Source organism: Dama dama, chromosome 5, assembly GCF_033118175.1.
Source record: "Dama dama isolate Ldn47 chromosome 5, ASM3311817v1, whole genome shotgun sequence".
Taxonomy (NCBI): Eukaryota; Metazoa; Chordata; class Mammalia; order Artiodactyla; family Cervidae; genus Dama; species Dama dama.
In genome coordinates, this window is record NC_083685.1 from 9,344,615 (window position 1) to 9,359,603 (window position 14,989).

General features: G+C 50.3%; 2 protein-coding genes across 4 annotated transcripts in view; one reads left to right on the forward strand and one right to left on the reverse strand.

Moving 5' to 3' along the window:
* Nucleotides 1-12,002, forward strand: part of MYO1H (myosin IH) — a 38,292-nt gene extending 26,290 nt beyond the window's left edge. The window contains exons 20-31 of the mRNA XM_061141703.1: nt 2,419-2,495; nt 2,970-3,038; nt 4,283-4,367; nt 5,038-5,197; nt 5,954-6,037; nt 6,793-6,886; nt 7,095-7,150; nt 7,982-8,117; nt 8,647-8,717; nt 9,081-9,178; nt 10,373-10,472; nt 11,710-12,002. Coding sequence (XP_060997686.1) covers nt 2,419-2,495; nt 2,970-3,038; nt 4,283-4,367; nt 5,038-5,197; nt 5,954-6,037; nt 6,793-6,886; nt 7,095-7,150; nt 7,982-8,117; nt 8,647-8,717; nt 9,081-9,178; nt 10,373-10,472; nt 11,710-11,733 — 1,054 coding nt within the window. The 3' untranslated portion in view covers nt 11,734-12,002. The remainder of the gene's footprint in view (nt 1-2,418; nt 2,496-2,969; nt 3,039-4,282; nt 4,368-5,037; nt 5,198-5,953; nt 6,038-6,792; nt 6,887-7,094; nt 7,151-7,981; nt 8,118-8,646; nt 8,718-9,080; nt 9,179-10,372; nt 10,473-11,709) is intronic.
* A 431-nt stretch (nt 12,003-12,433) lies between these two features.
* Nucleotides 12,434-14,989, reverse strand: part of KCTD10 (potassium channel tetramerization domain containing 10) — a 33,579-nt gene continuing 31,023 nt past the window's right edge. For all 3 annotated transcript variants that reach the window (XM_061141706.1, XM_061141705.1, XM_061141704.1), the window contains exon 8: nt 12,434-14,825. Coding sequence is in view for 1 of the 3 variants with exons in the window: in XM_061141705.1 (XP_060997688.1) it covers nt 14,822-14,825 (4 nt within the window). In the remaining 2 variants the exon portion in view is untranslated. The remainder of the gene's footprint in view (nt 14,826-14,989) is intronic.

Here is a 14,989-nt window from a genome sequence, read left to right on the forward strand (position 1 = left end):
TACACTGGAGGTTCTCATGACCCCCGTCTTGGGTTTGATTCATTATTCTAGAGCAGTTCAAAGAATCGAGAAAAATAGTGGGCTGGTCAAAAAGTTCATTAGGATTCTTCCGTAACTTCATATGGAAAAGCCTCAATGTTTCACCAACCCAATATTTTACTTACTGGATTACCAGTTTATTACAAAAGGATATAACTCAGGAACAAGGGCAGCAGAGATGCACAGGGCAAGGTATGTGGGAGGGGGGAGGAAGCTCTTCCTGGTGTCCCCAGAAGATCTCCAAATTGCATTCTTTGGGGGTTTTACGGAGGCTTCATTACGCAGACATGATTGATAAAATCATTGGCCAAGGGTCATTCATTCCACCTCCAGCCCCTCTCCCCTCCCAGGCAGTGGGGCTGTAACTTCCAACTCTAATTTCAAGACTGGTTTCCCTGGCGACCAGTTCCCATCCTTAGGTTATTCAGGGGCTTTCCAAATATCACTTGTTAGGTGATGGCGTGGTTGAAAGGGGTTGGTTATGAATAATAAATGATACCCAGGGAAAAAGGGGGTTGGGGGGATAAAATAGGAGTGTGGGATTAGCAGCTAAACTATATTTTAAATCGATAAACAGCAAGGTCCTACTGTATAGCACAGGGAACTATATTCAACATCCTGCAATAAACCATAATGGAAAGAAACTTTTAAAAAGACACCCATTTCACCTGTATTGCTTGGAAGCTCTTTCAGGAGCAAAACCCAAAAGAGTGTTAACAAAAGAGGCCCCTGTTGCTCTAATCACTTGGGAAATCACACAGGTTTGGGGAGCTGAGACACTGCAAGGGGACAAAGACCAGACAGATCTCTTTTATAATAAAACCCAGTACTACCAGCTCTAAATGGCAAGAAAGGCTACATTGCTGCCTACTGGAGATTAAGTATAAGGGAGCCCTGGGTTCTTAACCTGCATCGGGGGCTGGGATGAACTTTGTGTCAACGCGAGGACGGGAGCCACGTGAGCCCCCTCATCTCTATGTGCCTGGACTCCTTCATTTCTCAAATGTGTGCCTGAATTCTCAGCGGGTGTTAGGACTTCTGTTATGTGAAAACTCCTCCAGCTTCCCAGAAGGTGGTGTTCTGGAACCTGGAGTATCATTACTGTAGAGCTATCATTGTCGGTGAGCAGAAGGCCTCTCGTACACATTGAAGGCTTGAGGCAGAACTCAATGGGGCCAGCCAGGATGATTTTCGTCCACTCTGTTGGTCATTTTGGTCAGCGTTAATTTGATTGCATAGGACAGGGCCTGGGCATGAAGAGGATCCATTCTCAGGCTGCAGAGATTCCAGCCTCGGGGATCTCTGCCTTTGAATCTGCCAGTGGTCTTTCCCTGCCAACTTGTATACAGTTCTCTACGACCACCCTGGCACCGTCCCATCCTTTACTCTTGTGTTCTGGGCCCTGCTCCAAGAGGCAGTGACTTTTCCAAACCGGATTTCTGAGGGGAACTGGGCGTAGCACACCCGAAGGGAGGTGGGTCATGGTGCTCAGAGGTTGTGTCTGCCCCCATCCATAACCTCCGATGAGCAAGTGGGTTCCTGTGGCAGCATGCAATGCTGCCCCCCCCCCCCAGTGGCTGCCTTGGGAAGTTTCCCTCGAAGTGGTGGGGCTGGGGGAGGGGGATGGGCTGGCAACATGAGAGCAGTGAGTGGCTCACTGGTAAAGAACCCACCACCAAGCGGGAGACGTGGGTTCAATCCCTGGGTCGGGAAGATCCCCTGGAGAAGAAAACGACAACCCACTCCAGTGTTCTTGCCTGGAGAATCCCATGGACAGAGGACCCTGGTGGGCTACAGTCCGTGGGGGTCACAAAAAAGAGTCGGACAGGACTCGGCAACGAAACATACACACGTTTGTGATTTCTCTTTGCCGCCTGGTGGGATCTTCTCTTAAACTTGGACCCGTGTTCTGTGTCATCACGTTTAAAGCTCAGGGAAGTAACTTGGGTTTTGGATGGTGAATCAGTTTCCTAGGGCTGCGGTACAAATTAACCGTAGGCTGGTTGGCTTAAAACAATGGAAATTTATTGTCTCCCAGTTCTGGAGGACAGAAGGCCAAAATCCAGGTGTCAGCAGGGTGTCGACAGCGAGACTGCAGTCTCGCTGGGAGGCTCCTCCCGTGCCACTTCCAGCTGCCTTCTCCCTGTGTCCCTCTGTGAGTCTTTCTCTAAGGACTCTCTCACTGAATTTAGGGTCCACCCTAATTCAGTGTGGTTTTATCTCAATCTTTACCTTGATGACATCTGCAAAGACCCTATTTCTCATAAGAATCACATTCTGAGAATCTAAGTGGATGTGAATTTGGAGGAGGGGACACTGTTCAACCCGCTACAGACGGTGATGAACAATGAAATGATTTTTTTTTTTTTTCATTTCTAGAACCAAAATATTCATTCGCTTCCCCAGAACTCTGTTTGCTACTGAAGATGCCTTTGAATTTAGTAAACATCAATTAGGTACGGTTTTTTCCCCTCTGCCTTGATTTTTTGAAATTTATTTATATTTGTTTGGCTGCGCTGGGTCTTCATTGCTGCACGCGGGCTCTCTCTAGTTGCGGCGAGCAGGGGCTACTCCTCGTTGCGGTGCTCGGACGTCTCACTGCGGCGACTTTTGTTGTGGAGAGCGTGGCCTCCAGGGTTCGTGGGCTTCAGTAGTTGCACATGAGCTTAGCTGCCCCGTGGCACGTGGAATCTTCCCTGGCCAGGGACTGAACCTGTGTCCCCTGCATTGGCGGGTGGATTCTTAACCACTGGACCACCAGGGAAGTCTCTGCTCTGATTTTTAATAGGGTCCTGTCATATCCCAAGGCTTCTTCTGTCAGCTCTACCTGCACACCCCCAGGGCCACAGCTGATACCCCCTTCTGAAGGTCATAGCTGCTAAGATGCACAATTGAAAGCCATGTCACCAAAAGCCGTGTTTTCTTTTAAGTTGCGAGAATCCAAGCCACGTACAAAGGCTGCCTAGAAAGGAGAGCGTACGTGAGAAAAAGACAAGCAGGTAAGACCTGGACAGGACCTCTCCAGTTTGCCGTGGCCCACCGTTTCCCTGTCATCCACAGGCCTTCCAATGAATATTCAGGACTGATTTCCTTTAGGATGGATTGGTTTGCTCTCCATGCAGTCCAAGCGACTCTCAAGAATCTTCTCCAGCACCACAGTTCAAAAGCATCAATTCAGTGCTCGGTCTTTTTTATGGTCCAACTCTCATATCTGTACATGACTACTAGAAAAACCACAGCTTTGACTATACAGACCTTTGTCAGCAAAGTCATGTCTCTTTTTTAATATGCTGTCTAAGTGGAGCAGAGATTATAACGCTGCAGCCTCTACTTGTTCCGTGGACATGTTTTATTTGATCCACAACATAAGCATGTTTAAGGAACAGTTTTTTTTAAGGTTACTAACACCATGACTGCTCTTGGAGCCACTGTGCTGTCCCTCCCAGTCACTTCTCAGTATCACCCCCTCCCTCCACACACTCCACTCTTCCGAACTTTGCATTATTATTTCCTTTTTTTCTTTACAATTTTATCATCTCTGGATGCATCATGAAATAATATACTTCTAGGTGGGAAGGTTTTCAACGCCTTAAAATTATACTGTTTCTATTTTTCTTTTGCGACATTTTTGTTGCAATAAAACTTTATTTACAAATGGGGCAGTCGGTGGCAGGGGCCACAGTTTGCTGACCCCTGGTGTTATAGGAGCATACCACAATGTTCTGTTGATAGACATTTGGGTTGTTTCTGGTTGGTTGTTTTTGTAACAGTGTTGCCGTGAGGAACACAAGAAAAGCACTTTGAGTTTCGTAATTAACTGGGAAAAAAAAATCTGAGAAGCATTTAAAAATTGGGACACGAGCCAGAAGTCTAATTTTTGGATGTCCCCATTTTTAACGTGGATGATTATACATGGGATAGAGACAGGGCAAGTGCAGTGGCGAGACTAACCTGTGCCATCAAGGGCCTCTCTGGTCCCTCAAAAAGACCTGGGGAACCCGGCCCCCAGCACGATTTCAGGGTTTCCCTTGATACACCCCAGCTCCCTCTGCTCCCCTGTCCCCCGGGTTCAGGGGTCCCTCTGGGCAGAGACTGAAGACTCTCGTCCCACTTTCCATCTTGGGGGCTGGCAGAGTGCTGACGGGCGTCCAGGTGTTTGTGGAGGGGGTGAATCATTCTTGAAGAGGCTCTTGTATTTAAGGGATTGTGCTCACCTTCTAATGCCAGCGGTGACCTCTTTCAGCCATTACACTCGAAGCCCACTGGCGTGGAGCCCTGGCTCGGAAGGAGGCCAAGAGGAGGAAGTGGGCGGTGCAGATTGTAAGAAAGTAAGTTCTCCATCGGCTTTGGTAAGGCGGCGAGGTTTCTGAGTGCCACCGCTGTACTGCAGAGGGTGGTCGTGAACTTGGCTGAGATTTTTGGCTTTGGGCAGAAAACCCGTCTTTCCTGCAGGACATCAGCCCTGAGGACTTGCGTTCCGTCTCCTTCCTCTGAGTACCCTCACTGGACGGTGACCACAACTCACAACGTTTGACGTTTCTCTTAGCCTAGTTCTCAAGTCACAAAATCAAATGCCTTCTGAGGCCAGGCAGGTGCAGCAGGTCTCATGAGCTGGTAGGGTGGGGACTGAGGCGAAAAGAAACCCTCAGTCCACCTCAGAGGGGCAGTCATCACCCGGCTTCGGCCAACGCCTGTCGGGCCAGTCTGGCCAGATCTTTGAATTTCTTTCAAGGAAAGCTGGAAGTCTGGCTTTCATGCAATACCTCCCATTTGTTGTTTTTGGCAACAGATTCAGGTTACTCAAAACAAAACCAAAAAACGGCGTGGGTGAGATAGAACATATCTTTGGGGGCAGATTTGATCCGCGGCCCTACATGGTGAGCAAATTTAATCTCCCATCGTTTTGGCTGACGCTGAATCAAACCAGTGTGGCAGAGAACTCAGTGAAGAAACAGGAAGTGAGGAAATAGGAAACTAACAACACTCTCTCCCGTGTAGGTTCATAAAGGGGTTCATCAATCGCAACAAGCCCCTCTGTCCTGACAACGAGGAGTTCATTGTGTTTGTGCGCAAGAATTACATCTTGAACCTCCGGTATCATGTCCCAAAGAACATCTTGGACAAGAGCTGGCTGAGGCCTCCTGGCATCTTGGAAAATGTAAGGACCATTCCAGAACACATGTGGCAGATGGCGTGGGTGGAGCTTAGTGAAAGTTGCTCAGTCGTGTCAGACTCTCTGTGACATCATGGACTGTACAGTCCATGAAAATCTGCAGGCCAGAACACTGGAGTGGATAGCCATTCCCTGCTCCAGGGGATCTTCCTGACCCAGGGATCAAACTCAGGCCTCCCGCATTGCAGGCGGATTCTTTACCAGCGGAGCCACCAAGGGAGACTGTTGGTTTGTGCTGCCTCACCAGAAAAAGCATTTCCCCATGAGGGCGATGCCTGAGCAACCGAACTCAGAATCTGTCATATTCTCTCTCGAAGTATGATGCCAGAGGAGGTCTGTTTACACAGAGCACTTCTGAATGGCTTCTGTATTTACTGGGACCTTTCACATAGGTTCAGGGACTGTCACCTAGAACAGTGTTTCTCAGATGCTCCAGGGACGCTGTGTGTCTGGAGCGCAGAGTCGGGGGCGATTGTAAGATTCCTGGGCCCCCTCTCACTGGGGCCCCTGAGTCAGCGTCTCTTGGAACCTCCTAGCCAGCAATCCAGGCAACTCAAAACTCATTCAAGGTTAAAAACCACCAGTTTAGCCATAGCGAAAAGACTGAAAGATAAGCAGCTCCCTTTGATCAGAAAACATTTTAACGCTGTGCTTTTACATCACCCTGAGTTCAGCCCTGCTTTCAAAGCTTCTGTTTTGGTGGCTGAGGGCAGGCGGAAGACGGGTGTGTTCCCCACACAGGCATCGGATCTGCTCAGGAAGATGTGCACCAGGAACCTGGTCCGGAAGTACTGCCGTGGGATCACCGCTGAGAGGAGAGCCCTGGTAGGGACGCGGTGTGTGGGCAGGTGGCAGGACCGGAGAGGGGTGGGTGCCAGCCCCACAAGGGCCAGCGGTCCTCATCCACCATCTCACCTGTAAGCCGAAGGTCACACAAGGCTCATGCCTCATACTTGCCTTGAGGATAAAACGCGCGTGGACCACTTAGCACAGAGCCCTCCTGAACTGGCAAGTGTCATAAGCACCATCACTGTCTTGCTAGCATTGTTACCATGGAAACACCATCCAGACAGCCCCCTCTCTGGAGGTGTGGTTTTATGTTCATCTGCCGGTCAGCAGATTTTTTTCCCCCCTATAAAGAGCTAGAGGGTTATTCTAGGCTTTGCAGGCCACACCATTTCTGTTGAAATTACTGTGCCATAGAAACCTGTAAATAAAGGGCACAGCCATGCTCCAAAACATACATCACTCACAACACTTTACTGGATTTGGCCCGCGGGCTGTAGCTTGTCACCTCTGACCCATAAGAAAGTGCTCTCTGAAACAGTGAAATTCTACTTCCAAGAAGTCAGTGCAAGTAGAGACAAGCCCAAGCGTCAACTTCAGTCTCTAAGCAGTAGAATGTTTGGCGCTTTGGTCCAAGCCAGGTGTGTTTGACTTCTGCATGCTCTGACTCCTCGGCAGAGGGGTGGCAAGGCTCCCCAAGGAACCTGACTTGTTCAGTCAAGTCAGCGCTAACATGGAACTCTTTGGGTCCCCAAGAGCCTCATGGCTACTGTTCTGTACTTTAACTATACCAGATGCAGGAAAAGGTGGTCACGAGTGAAATATTCAGGGGAAAGAAAGAAGGCTATGCAGAAAGCTTAAATCAACCCTTTGCCAACAGCCGAATAGGTAAGTCTCTTTTTCCATCTACATGCTCGTTTGCCCTATTTAAAAAAAAAAAAGTCAAAGGAAGATGTTTGACGCCTAGCATTTCCTGACAGCTATCTCCCAGCTTGAGGTCTAGTTCACAGGGAGACATAAAACCAGCTGATGCCTCTGGCTTCTGCCCAGGGCTGGTACCCAGTGATGACTCGCTGTGTTCTCGTTGCTTCCTTAGATGAAGGAGACATTAACCCCAGAGTGCTTCAGCTCCTCAGCAGCGAGAAAATCCAGGTAAGGAGCTGTGTGTCCTCGCCCGAGATAGGACTTCCCCACGAGATCTGAGAACAGGTCTGTTTCCTACCCAAAATGGGGCTGGAAGCACTATCTGAAAGCAGGGGTGCGTGTGTGTGGCCCCAGCTCTCAGCTGTGGTGCTCCAGATGCTGAGACGATGGGGACCCCGTAATCTTTGGTACCCGCTGCTGTTCTTACGGTCCTTATCTGCCACCCCACTGTGTTTGATGTCCTGTGAAGTTGAGTGGAATGTGGCCATGCACGTAATCATTAGACATCCCCTGTTAGAAGCAGTGTGGTGGGGGTGCCTGGGCACCCACGTGGGTTTCGTAACTGAGAGGCGCGACCCCCGGGCAGGTGACTCATGGGCTCGGCGTCTTCGTGTTTCTGTGAGCGGGGAGGACAGAGGGGCCGGGGGTGTGAGGGGCGCAGGCATGCAGCAGCCAGTGACCTTGGCGGTGCTGGGGGGTTGCTGGGTCACTTTGTCTCCTGGGCACCAGAGACCTGTGACTGGGTTAGATTGCTCTCCAGCGGTCAGGGCTCCAACGCCTGCAGAGTGTCTTCATCTCTGCTGAGTTTTCAGAGCAGCCTGGTGAGGCTGATGGCTGGGGCCTTGAATTCCTCAGGTCAATGCCAGAGTCAGAGCCAGGAATCACATCTATCTCACAGAGAGCCAGGGTTCAGAGAAAACCCAACTGTGCACCATCTGAGCCCCTCTCATTTGAGTGCCTGAAGCCATGATGCTAGAGTCCGAGGAACAGGGAACTCGGCAGTCTGCCTCCTTCCCTGTGATTCGAGCATCCCTTGGAGTGACGATCCCCTCCTTGCAGTATGGTGTCCCGGTCATTAAATACGACAGGAGAGGCTTCAAGATGCGGCAGCGGAAGCTCATCTTCACTCAGAAAGCAGCCTACGTGGTGGAACTTGCCAAAATCAAGCAGAAAATAGAGTACCCCACCCTCAAAGGTAAGAAGCAGGTGATCTTAAGATGACTCACTGGGTGGACTCAGCTCCCAGGAGCACCAGCAAGGAAGCAGCTCCTTCATTGAAAGACCAAGTGAGGAACTTCCCTGGTAGTCCAGTGGCTAAGACTCTGCGCTCCCAATGCAGGCGGCCCAGAAGGCCCAGGTTCCCTGTCCAGGACCCCCAGGACCCACATGTTGCAACTAAGACCCAGCACCGCCAAATAAATAAATATTTTAAAAAAGACCTAAGTGAAGGGTGCCCACAAAACCCAGGGCAGCCTGGCCTGGCCTGTGCCTCTGATTCCAGCATAAAGGCCCATGGCATCTCACCCCAACATCCAAGTAGACCAGTCACTCGTGACAGCTTATTCCAAGCACAGACGCTAACTGCTGGAGTATGTGCCCTCCACCCCAGTCAGCCCAGCTAGGAGGGAAAAAGCGTGGGGTTGGGAACCCCAAGCGGGCCTCTTTTCTCTGTATTCATGTCCACTTGTCCAGTTCCTGGCCCCTGACTTTGCATCTGTCCTAAGGTGTCTCCACCAGCAGCCTCAGCGACGGGATCTTAGTCATTCATGTTTCGCCAGCAGACATCAAGCAAAAGGTAACTGCTGGCCGTGGGGCGGGCTGTTAACAGGGAGAAACACTGCCGAAATCTTTAGCTGCCCCCAGTGAAACCTCAGTGGTAGCTTTCCTTGAAGCCACTACGACTGAAGGGCTTCCCAGGTGGTGCTAAAGAACCTGCCCACCAATGCAGGAGACTTAGAGAGATGCGGGTTCGATCCCCGGCTCGGGAAGATCCCCTGGAGGAGGAAATGGCAAACCACTCCAGGATTCTTGCCTGGAGAATCCCCATGTTCAGAGGCGCCTGGTGGGCTACAGTCCACAGGGTCACAAAGAGTCAGACACGACTGAGTGGCCGAGCACGCACCGCTGAAACGGCTGTGTCCTCGCCTCTCTGCCGCAGGGGGATGTCATCTTACAGTGTGAACATGTCTTTGAAGCGGTTACTAAGCTCGCCATGCTGGCCAAGAAGGAGAACCTCGTAAATGTTGTTCAGGGAAGGTAGGTGGTCACATCTGGACTCAGTAAGTCCCTCAGTGTTAAATGTCTATTACCTCATTATTGACTGGGGGAATTTTGCAGAAACCAATGTCTGTGGCCAGTGAATTTTATTTTGGCAGGCCGAAAATATAATTCTGTTAATTCACTAACTATTGAATATAATAGTGTTATATTCAATAGTTACACCTGACACACCTGTAAAGTCTTCCCCAGCACCGCTTCATTTTCACTTTCCATATCAGAACCAATCACTCAGGTTTTTTGTCTTTTTTTGGTCTAACATGCACACCATCTGAATCAGAACTATATTCTGAAGAACTATCATCTTCTGAGACACTAGTATCTATGTTGCTTGGGCAATCAGAGAAAGTATCTGCATAAAATCCACCAAAACATCCTTTTCCATTCAGAATTTCATGATGTGTCATTTTTGAAAACTTTACAGTAATGAACTTGGCATTTATGACATACACAAGGTTGGATCAAAAATCTGATGGGGCAAAATGTGAATGATAACGACAATCCTAAGTTGTATAATGAACCATTGATCAATTTTAAGCTCTAGCAACTAGTTACAGTGATATTAATTGCATCACTCTCTAAAAATGTATTGCTACAACTCCAGTCAATAACATCTGGGTAACAAAAGACATATCAATATGTCTCTGGTCAATAATGTATTAACAGATCAAGGAAGATGCAAATGTTAATTGTTTCACCCATGCCTGCCCCTCCTGGAAAAGCAAGCACTGCCTACCTGCAATAACTTTCTTCCCTCCTCAGCTCCTAGGACAAGGGCTCCAGAGAAATGGAGTCAGCGATCACTCATTTTCCTAAGGGAACCAATAGTTTCCCAAAGAGGTGCTTATGGTCTTAAAGGAAGTTGTCACCAGGTGAAAGGGGGACCCCTGGGCCAGAGCAGGTGACAGCCACACCCCTGCTGTTGATGCCTGTGGAAGAGCTGTGCTAAATTGATTTGAGAGTAACGACAGGAATGCATGGCCATTTTCCCAGCTGCAGAAATGGTTTTCTTCTGATAACTCAAATACACAATTAAAAGTCTATAATGAAACAGGAATTTGATCTTGAAACTAGTAAGCGTCACAAGTGAATTTCTTTTGCAGAACCAAAGCTGGAAGAGAAAAGTAATAAAGCATGCCAGTAATTTATCATTTTGTGTATTAATATTTTAAGTTTACAGTTTTGTATTAGTCCTGGAAAAGAAGGCACAATAGTTTTTGACACCGGACCAGAGGAACAAATCTATAAAGATAAAAACGGACAGTTGACAGTGGTGAGTGGCGGGGTCTGGAGGAGGGAGGTGTAAGCTGTTTTAAATGAGACTATAGGTTAAAACCCTCCTCATTTCAGTCCTCCTCGGGCTCCTCTGGTGGCTCAGACAGTAAAGAATCTGCCTACAATGCAGGAGACCTGGGTCCAGTCCCTGGGTCGGGAAGATCCCCTGGAGAAGGGAACAGCAACCCATTCCAGGATTCTTGCCCGGGAAATCCCATGGACAGAGGAGCTTGGTGGGCTACAGTCCACGGGGTCACAGAGATTCAGACACGACTGAGTGACTAATACTTTCACTTTCACAGACTGATCGGAATCATAATCGTTTATTTTTCCCTCTGAGTCTACATTGAACAACAGTCAGGAATGGGTACTAGAGATACAGATGCAAACGCTGAATGAAAAAGGGAAACAGTTTACTCACCACATTTACTTGTCAGGGGACCAGAAGCTGACATTCAGTTCTTCTCAGTATTAAATGTCCAAGCCCAACTCTTCACTGGGTGGCCAAGGCCTGATGCCTTCCCATGTGGTTCTCAAGCGAGTCTCCACATGGGAAACTCCTGGCGAGCTTTGAAAAATACCAAGTGTTCGTGTCTCCCCCGTCACCACCCCGAAGACACCATGATGCTACAGGCGGAGGGTGAGGCCTGGGCTCTGGAATGGGAGGCTCCTGGCACCAAGGAGCAGAGGTTTGGGAGACAGGTCCATGTTAAAAAATCAAGCCTCATGCTCCTCCCTAGCGAGTCTGATCCAACTTGGCTGGGAAATGACAACTATTCCACCCCAAGGTGTTTGAATCTTTTAAGATGTCTGTTGTATATGTACCAAGGATTCACAGTTTGCTACAAACCAATTTGAAAATGGTCTAACAACATGCAGCATCTCATATACATTTAACAATGAAATGTATTCTGTCAACAGGGACAAAATATTTAAGCGTGATTTTTAACATAATGGATAAGGTGATTTTTCAGTTTACAAGCTGTCTTAAAGCCTTTGCCCCATGTTCCTCCCTGGCCGGCCCAGACTGAAGCTAACAGGCCTCAGGGAGCCCATTTCTAGATGTGGCTCAGCTCACGGCAGGGGGTGGGGTGGGGATGGACATGGTGCGGGTGGCGGGGCCGGCTGCTCACAGCTTGTCCACGTCTGCCTCGACCATGTGGGCTGCTGGGGTGCTACCGGCGTCCTTCCGAGGGAGGCGAGACCTCTGAGCCCCAGCGTGTACCCCTCACCAGGTGTCGGTCCGCAGGAAGTCCTGACGGAAGACGGCATCTGACCTCTCCCATCGCCATTTTTGCTGCCACTGAGGAGAACACCCAGGAAGCTCGAATCTGGTCCCACGAGCGACACCTTCAAGCAAAGGTTCCAGCAGTTCCGGGAAAAAGATCATCCCTGAGGGAAGGGATGGCATCTTACGCCAACCCCAAAGGTGTCTTGTGGCACTAAAAGTGCCTTCTGGGGAGCCAACCTCAAATCACCCAAGGGGGTGCTTTTAAACGTCCCCAATAAGACCTACGCTAGATGGGCACTTGAGTATGTCATTATCGGGGGGGGGTGGGGGGGGGTACAGAGTCTGTCATGCTGCCCCTGAGGCACAATGAAATATGTGGTCTGAGTGCCTAAGGTTGCAAAATGTGAATTCTGCTTAAATAAGTGGAACTCAGGAACTCCCCAACTCCTTCGCGGCTTTAGGTTCCACGGGGTGAGGTGAAGCTCTCCCCACCCCAAACCTGTGCTCAGGCAAGAGCCGCTGACCGACCATCCGCGTTTCCACCAGTCCTGCAGCCTCTCCACCCGAGACTTCCTGCCAGTGTTGGGAGTTCAAACACTCCAGAAAAATGACTCAGCTTTTCCACCCTGAGCAACCTGGAGGTGGGATCTCTGCTCTGAACCACACCTCAGTGCAGTGGCCAGACTGTGCTGAGCGTTTCTGAAAGGATCCACAAAAACAGATTTAAGTAGAAGCGTTATACAGAACTTTTATTTTACACACGTCCACAGAGGCTGGTACGACAAACAGTGACTGCTTCTGAAGCGCATGGTGTACTTTCTCCCGTGGCACAGAGACAGAAAGGTTAGTGACACACGTGTTACAGTGACTGGGGAGCAGGGAGCACACATCCCGGACAGAGGGCTGGGGCACCTGGACGGTGACACCCCGCTAAATCACTGCAGGGGGCGACTGTGAGGCCCGGCCAGCAGCTGTCATGGGCAGAGGCCCCCGAGTCGCCGCAATCAATGACTTATTTGGAAAAAAACCTGATTATGAGGGACCCAAAGCTGTATTGGTTTTTCCCACTGTAAGTTATTACAGTGTAATAAAAACTACACTCTAACAAATCTTAGGGCCAGTGATTTGCTTGGATGGTTCTTAAATACAGGTATTGACTTTTGCTGACCCTTAGTGCTCACATAAGAGATCAGTTCCTTGAAGAATATGTCTGATAACAGAGCCTTGGACCAGCCAATGCTTCGTCATCATCAGCTCACGGCTATAGGCAGCTAACAGTATCACTCACTATGGAATGCTTTCATGAACTTGTTCATATCCCAGGAAAGCAAAGACTTCAAACTCCAAGTGCAAAGTTGGGGGAGATGTGAAAACAGAGATTGCCAGAAACATTATTAAGTTATTATAAACATTATAAGGTGTAGAAGCCCTGACAGCTCAGACTGATCCACAAACTTACTCTTCACGTAAACATTTAAAAACAAAAGAGAACTTACATGATGGCTTTTCCATTCCTACAGAAAACATCAGAACTGACATTCACTTTACCGTTCTAGAAAAGGACAACCCAAACAGCAGGGTTGGTGTTTAAAACTTCCATAGTAGAAAATATTTACAAACCATATTTAATTAAGCCCCCTCCCTCCCGTCCTCAGCACTTAATAAAATCCAGGTGGCCTATATACGAAAGTTGCCCACACAACAGTTTAAAAAGCATCTACCCCTGTATGTGATTTTTAGGTTTGATCATGATTGTTTGCAAGTTTTATTGTAGGCTTTGCTGCTGGATACAAAATAAAGGTATACAACTGTCCCAAGTAGGGCCGGATGTACAAAGTCTAAGCAGTAAAAACCATTTCAAAATATAAACTCGTTTTTTGGGGAATACACTGTCAAAGGCTGCCCGTATTAATACCTTTGGTATAAAACAGTCACTTGAATAGCCGACAAAACCCATCCAGACAGTACACGCACCCTCACCTTCCTGGAACTACTCTACCAGCCTAGTCTCAGCCACCCACATTCGTCACAACTCCCTCTGGGCCGGCACGGGCGCGGAGAGGCGGGGAGGTAGGTCACCGAGAACGTCCGCCCCCCACGAGCGCCGTGTGGGCAGCAGGGCTCCAGCGCGGGCCCCTTGGGCCCCCCAGGCACACATCCTCATCCACAGTCACGCACGTCCCTTAAGCAAACATGAACACGGACACTGACCGGACCCCAGAAACCTGCACAACCTCTCAATCTGCTTGCTGACAGCCACGCCACACTGTGTAAGATTCCAAGGCGGAGACCCGGAGGGCATCTCCGGGCGACAGCCATCCTGTAGTGAGCACTGGTCCTGCCTGGACGCCAGAACAGAGTCTGGGGCCAGGTTTCCTTTCTTCTTAGCCAAGGGGAGGGCATCCGCTTGGGGCAGCAAGCCCTGCTTAACAGGGCAGAAGGCCGGGGAGGAAGGAATGGAGCCACCGGGCAGCGGTCTGTGTGCTGTGCCCGTGAGCAGGCCAGGCAGCCAGCCTGGAATGGAGTGGGTCCCCAAGGTGGGGGGCGGGGGGTGGGGGGTGGGGGCAGGCGGGAGGAGCGGGGGGAAGCTCTGCCCGCAGCCAGACCACAGATCGGCCGAAGGGGCAACAGGCCTGCCCTTCGGCAGAGCTGGGCAGCCAGGGGCACGCTGGGAACCGCAGCAGAGAGGCGCGAACCCCCAGGGCACACCTCCCACCGCCAGGAGCTGCGGGGCTCCACCCACAAGCTGAGCGGCGCCCACGGCCGGATGGGCAGCTCAAAAAGCTCTGGAGCCTGTGCCAGGCCCAGCACACAGGAACGGGGCCAGGACGCTGGGCTGCAGGGTGGGGAAACGTGGGGACGCCGCTGGTGACCACCGACCACGGGCCCTGCTCCCAGCCGGCAAACGGAACCCTGGAGGGAAGGCCCCCCCGGGAAGGTCAGAGAGGCAGTCAACACCCCCCAAAATAAATACTGTAGAGGTGTTTCTCACACGCACACCCCACCCGTTCACCCAGCCCCTCCTCTGGAAGCAGGAAAAGCCTGGCTCCAGCGCTGCTCAGATTCTCTGGGAAACAGAGACCGTGGACCCGGCTTGTTCACCAGCTGGGGTGCGTTCACCTGGGTAAAGACATCAATTTACTTGTCGAGAAATACCAAAATCATTTGGTTTGTAGGGAAGTCTCTCCAGACTCTGGGGGAAGTGGCAGGCGTCTGGGAGCCGGCAGGGGTGCTGGGTGCACAGCAAGGGGGGGCGGGCGGGCGGATCGGGGGGGGGGGGTGGG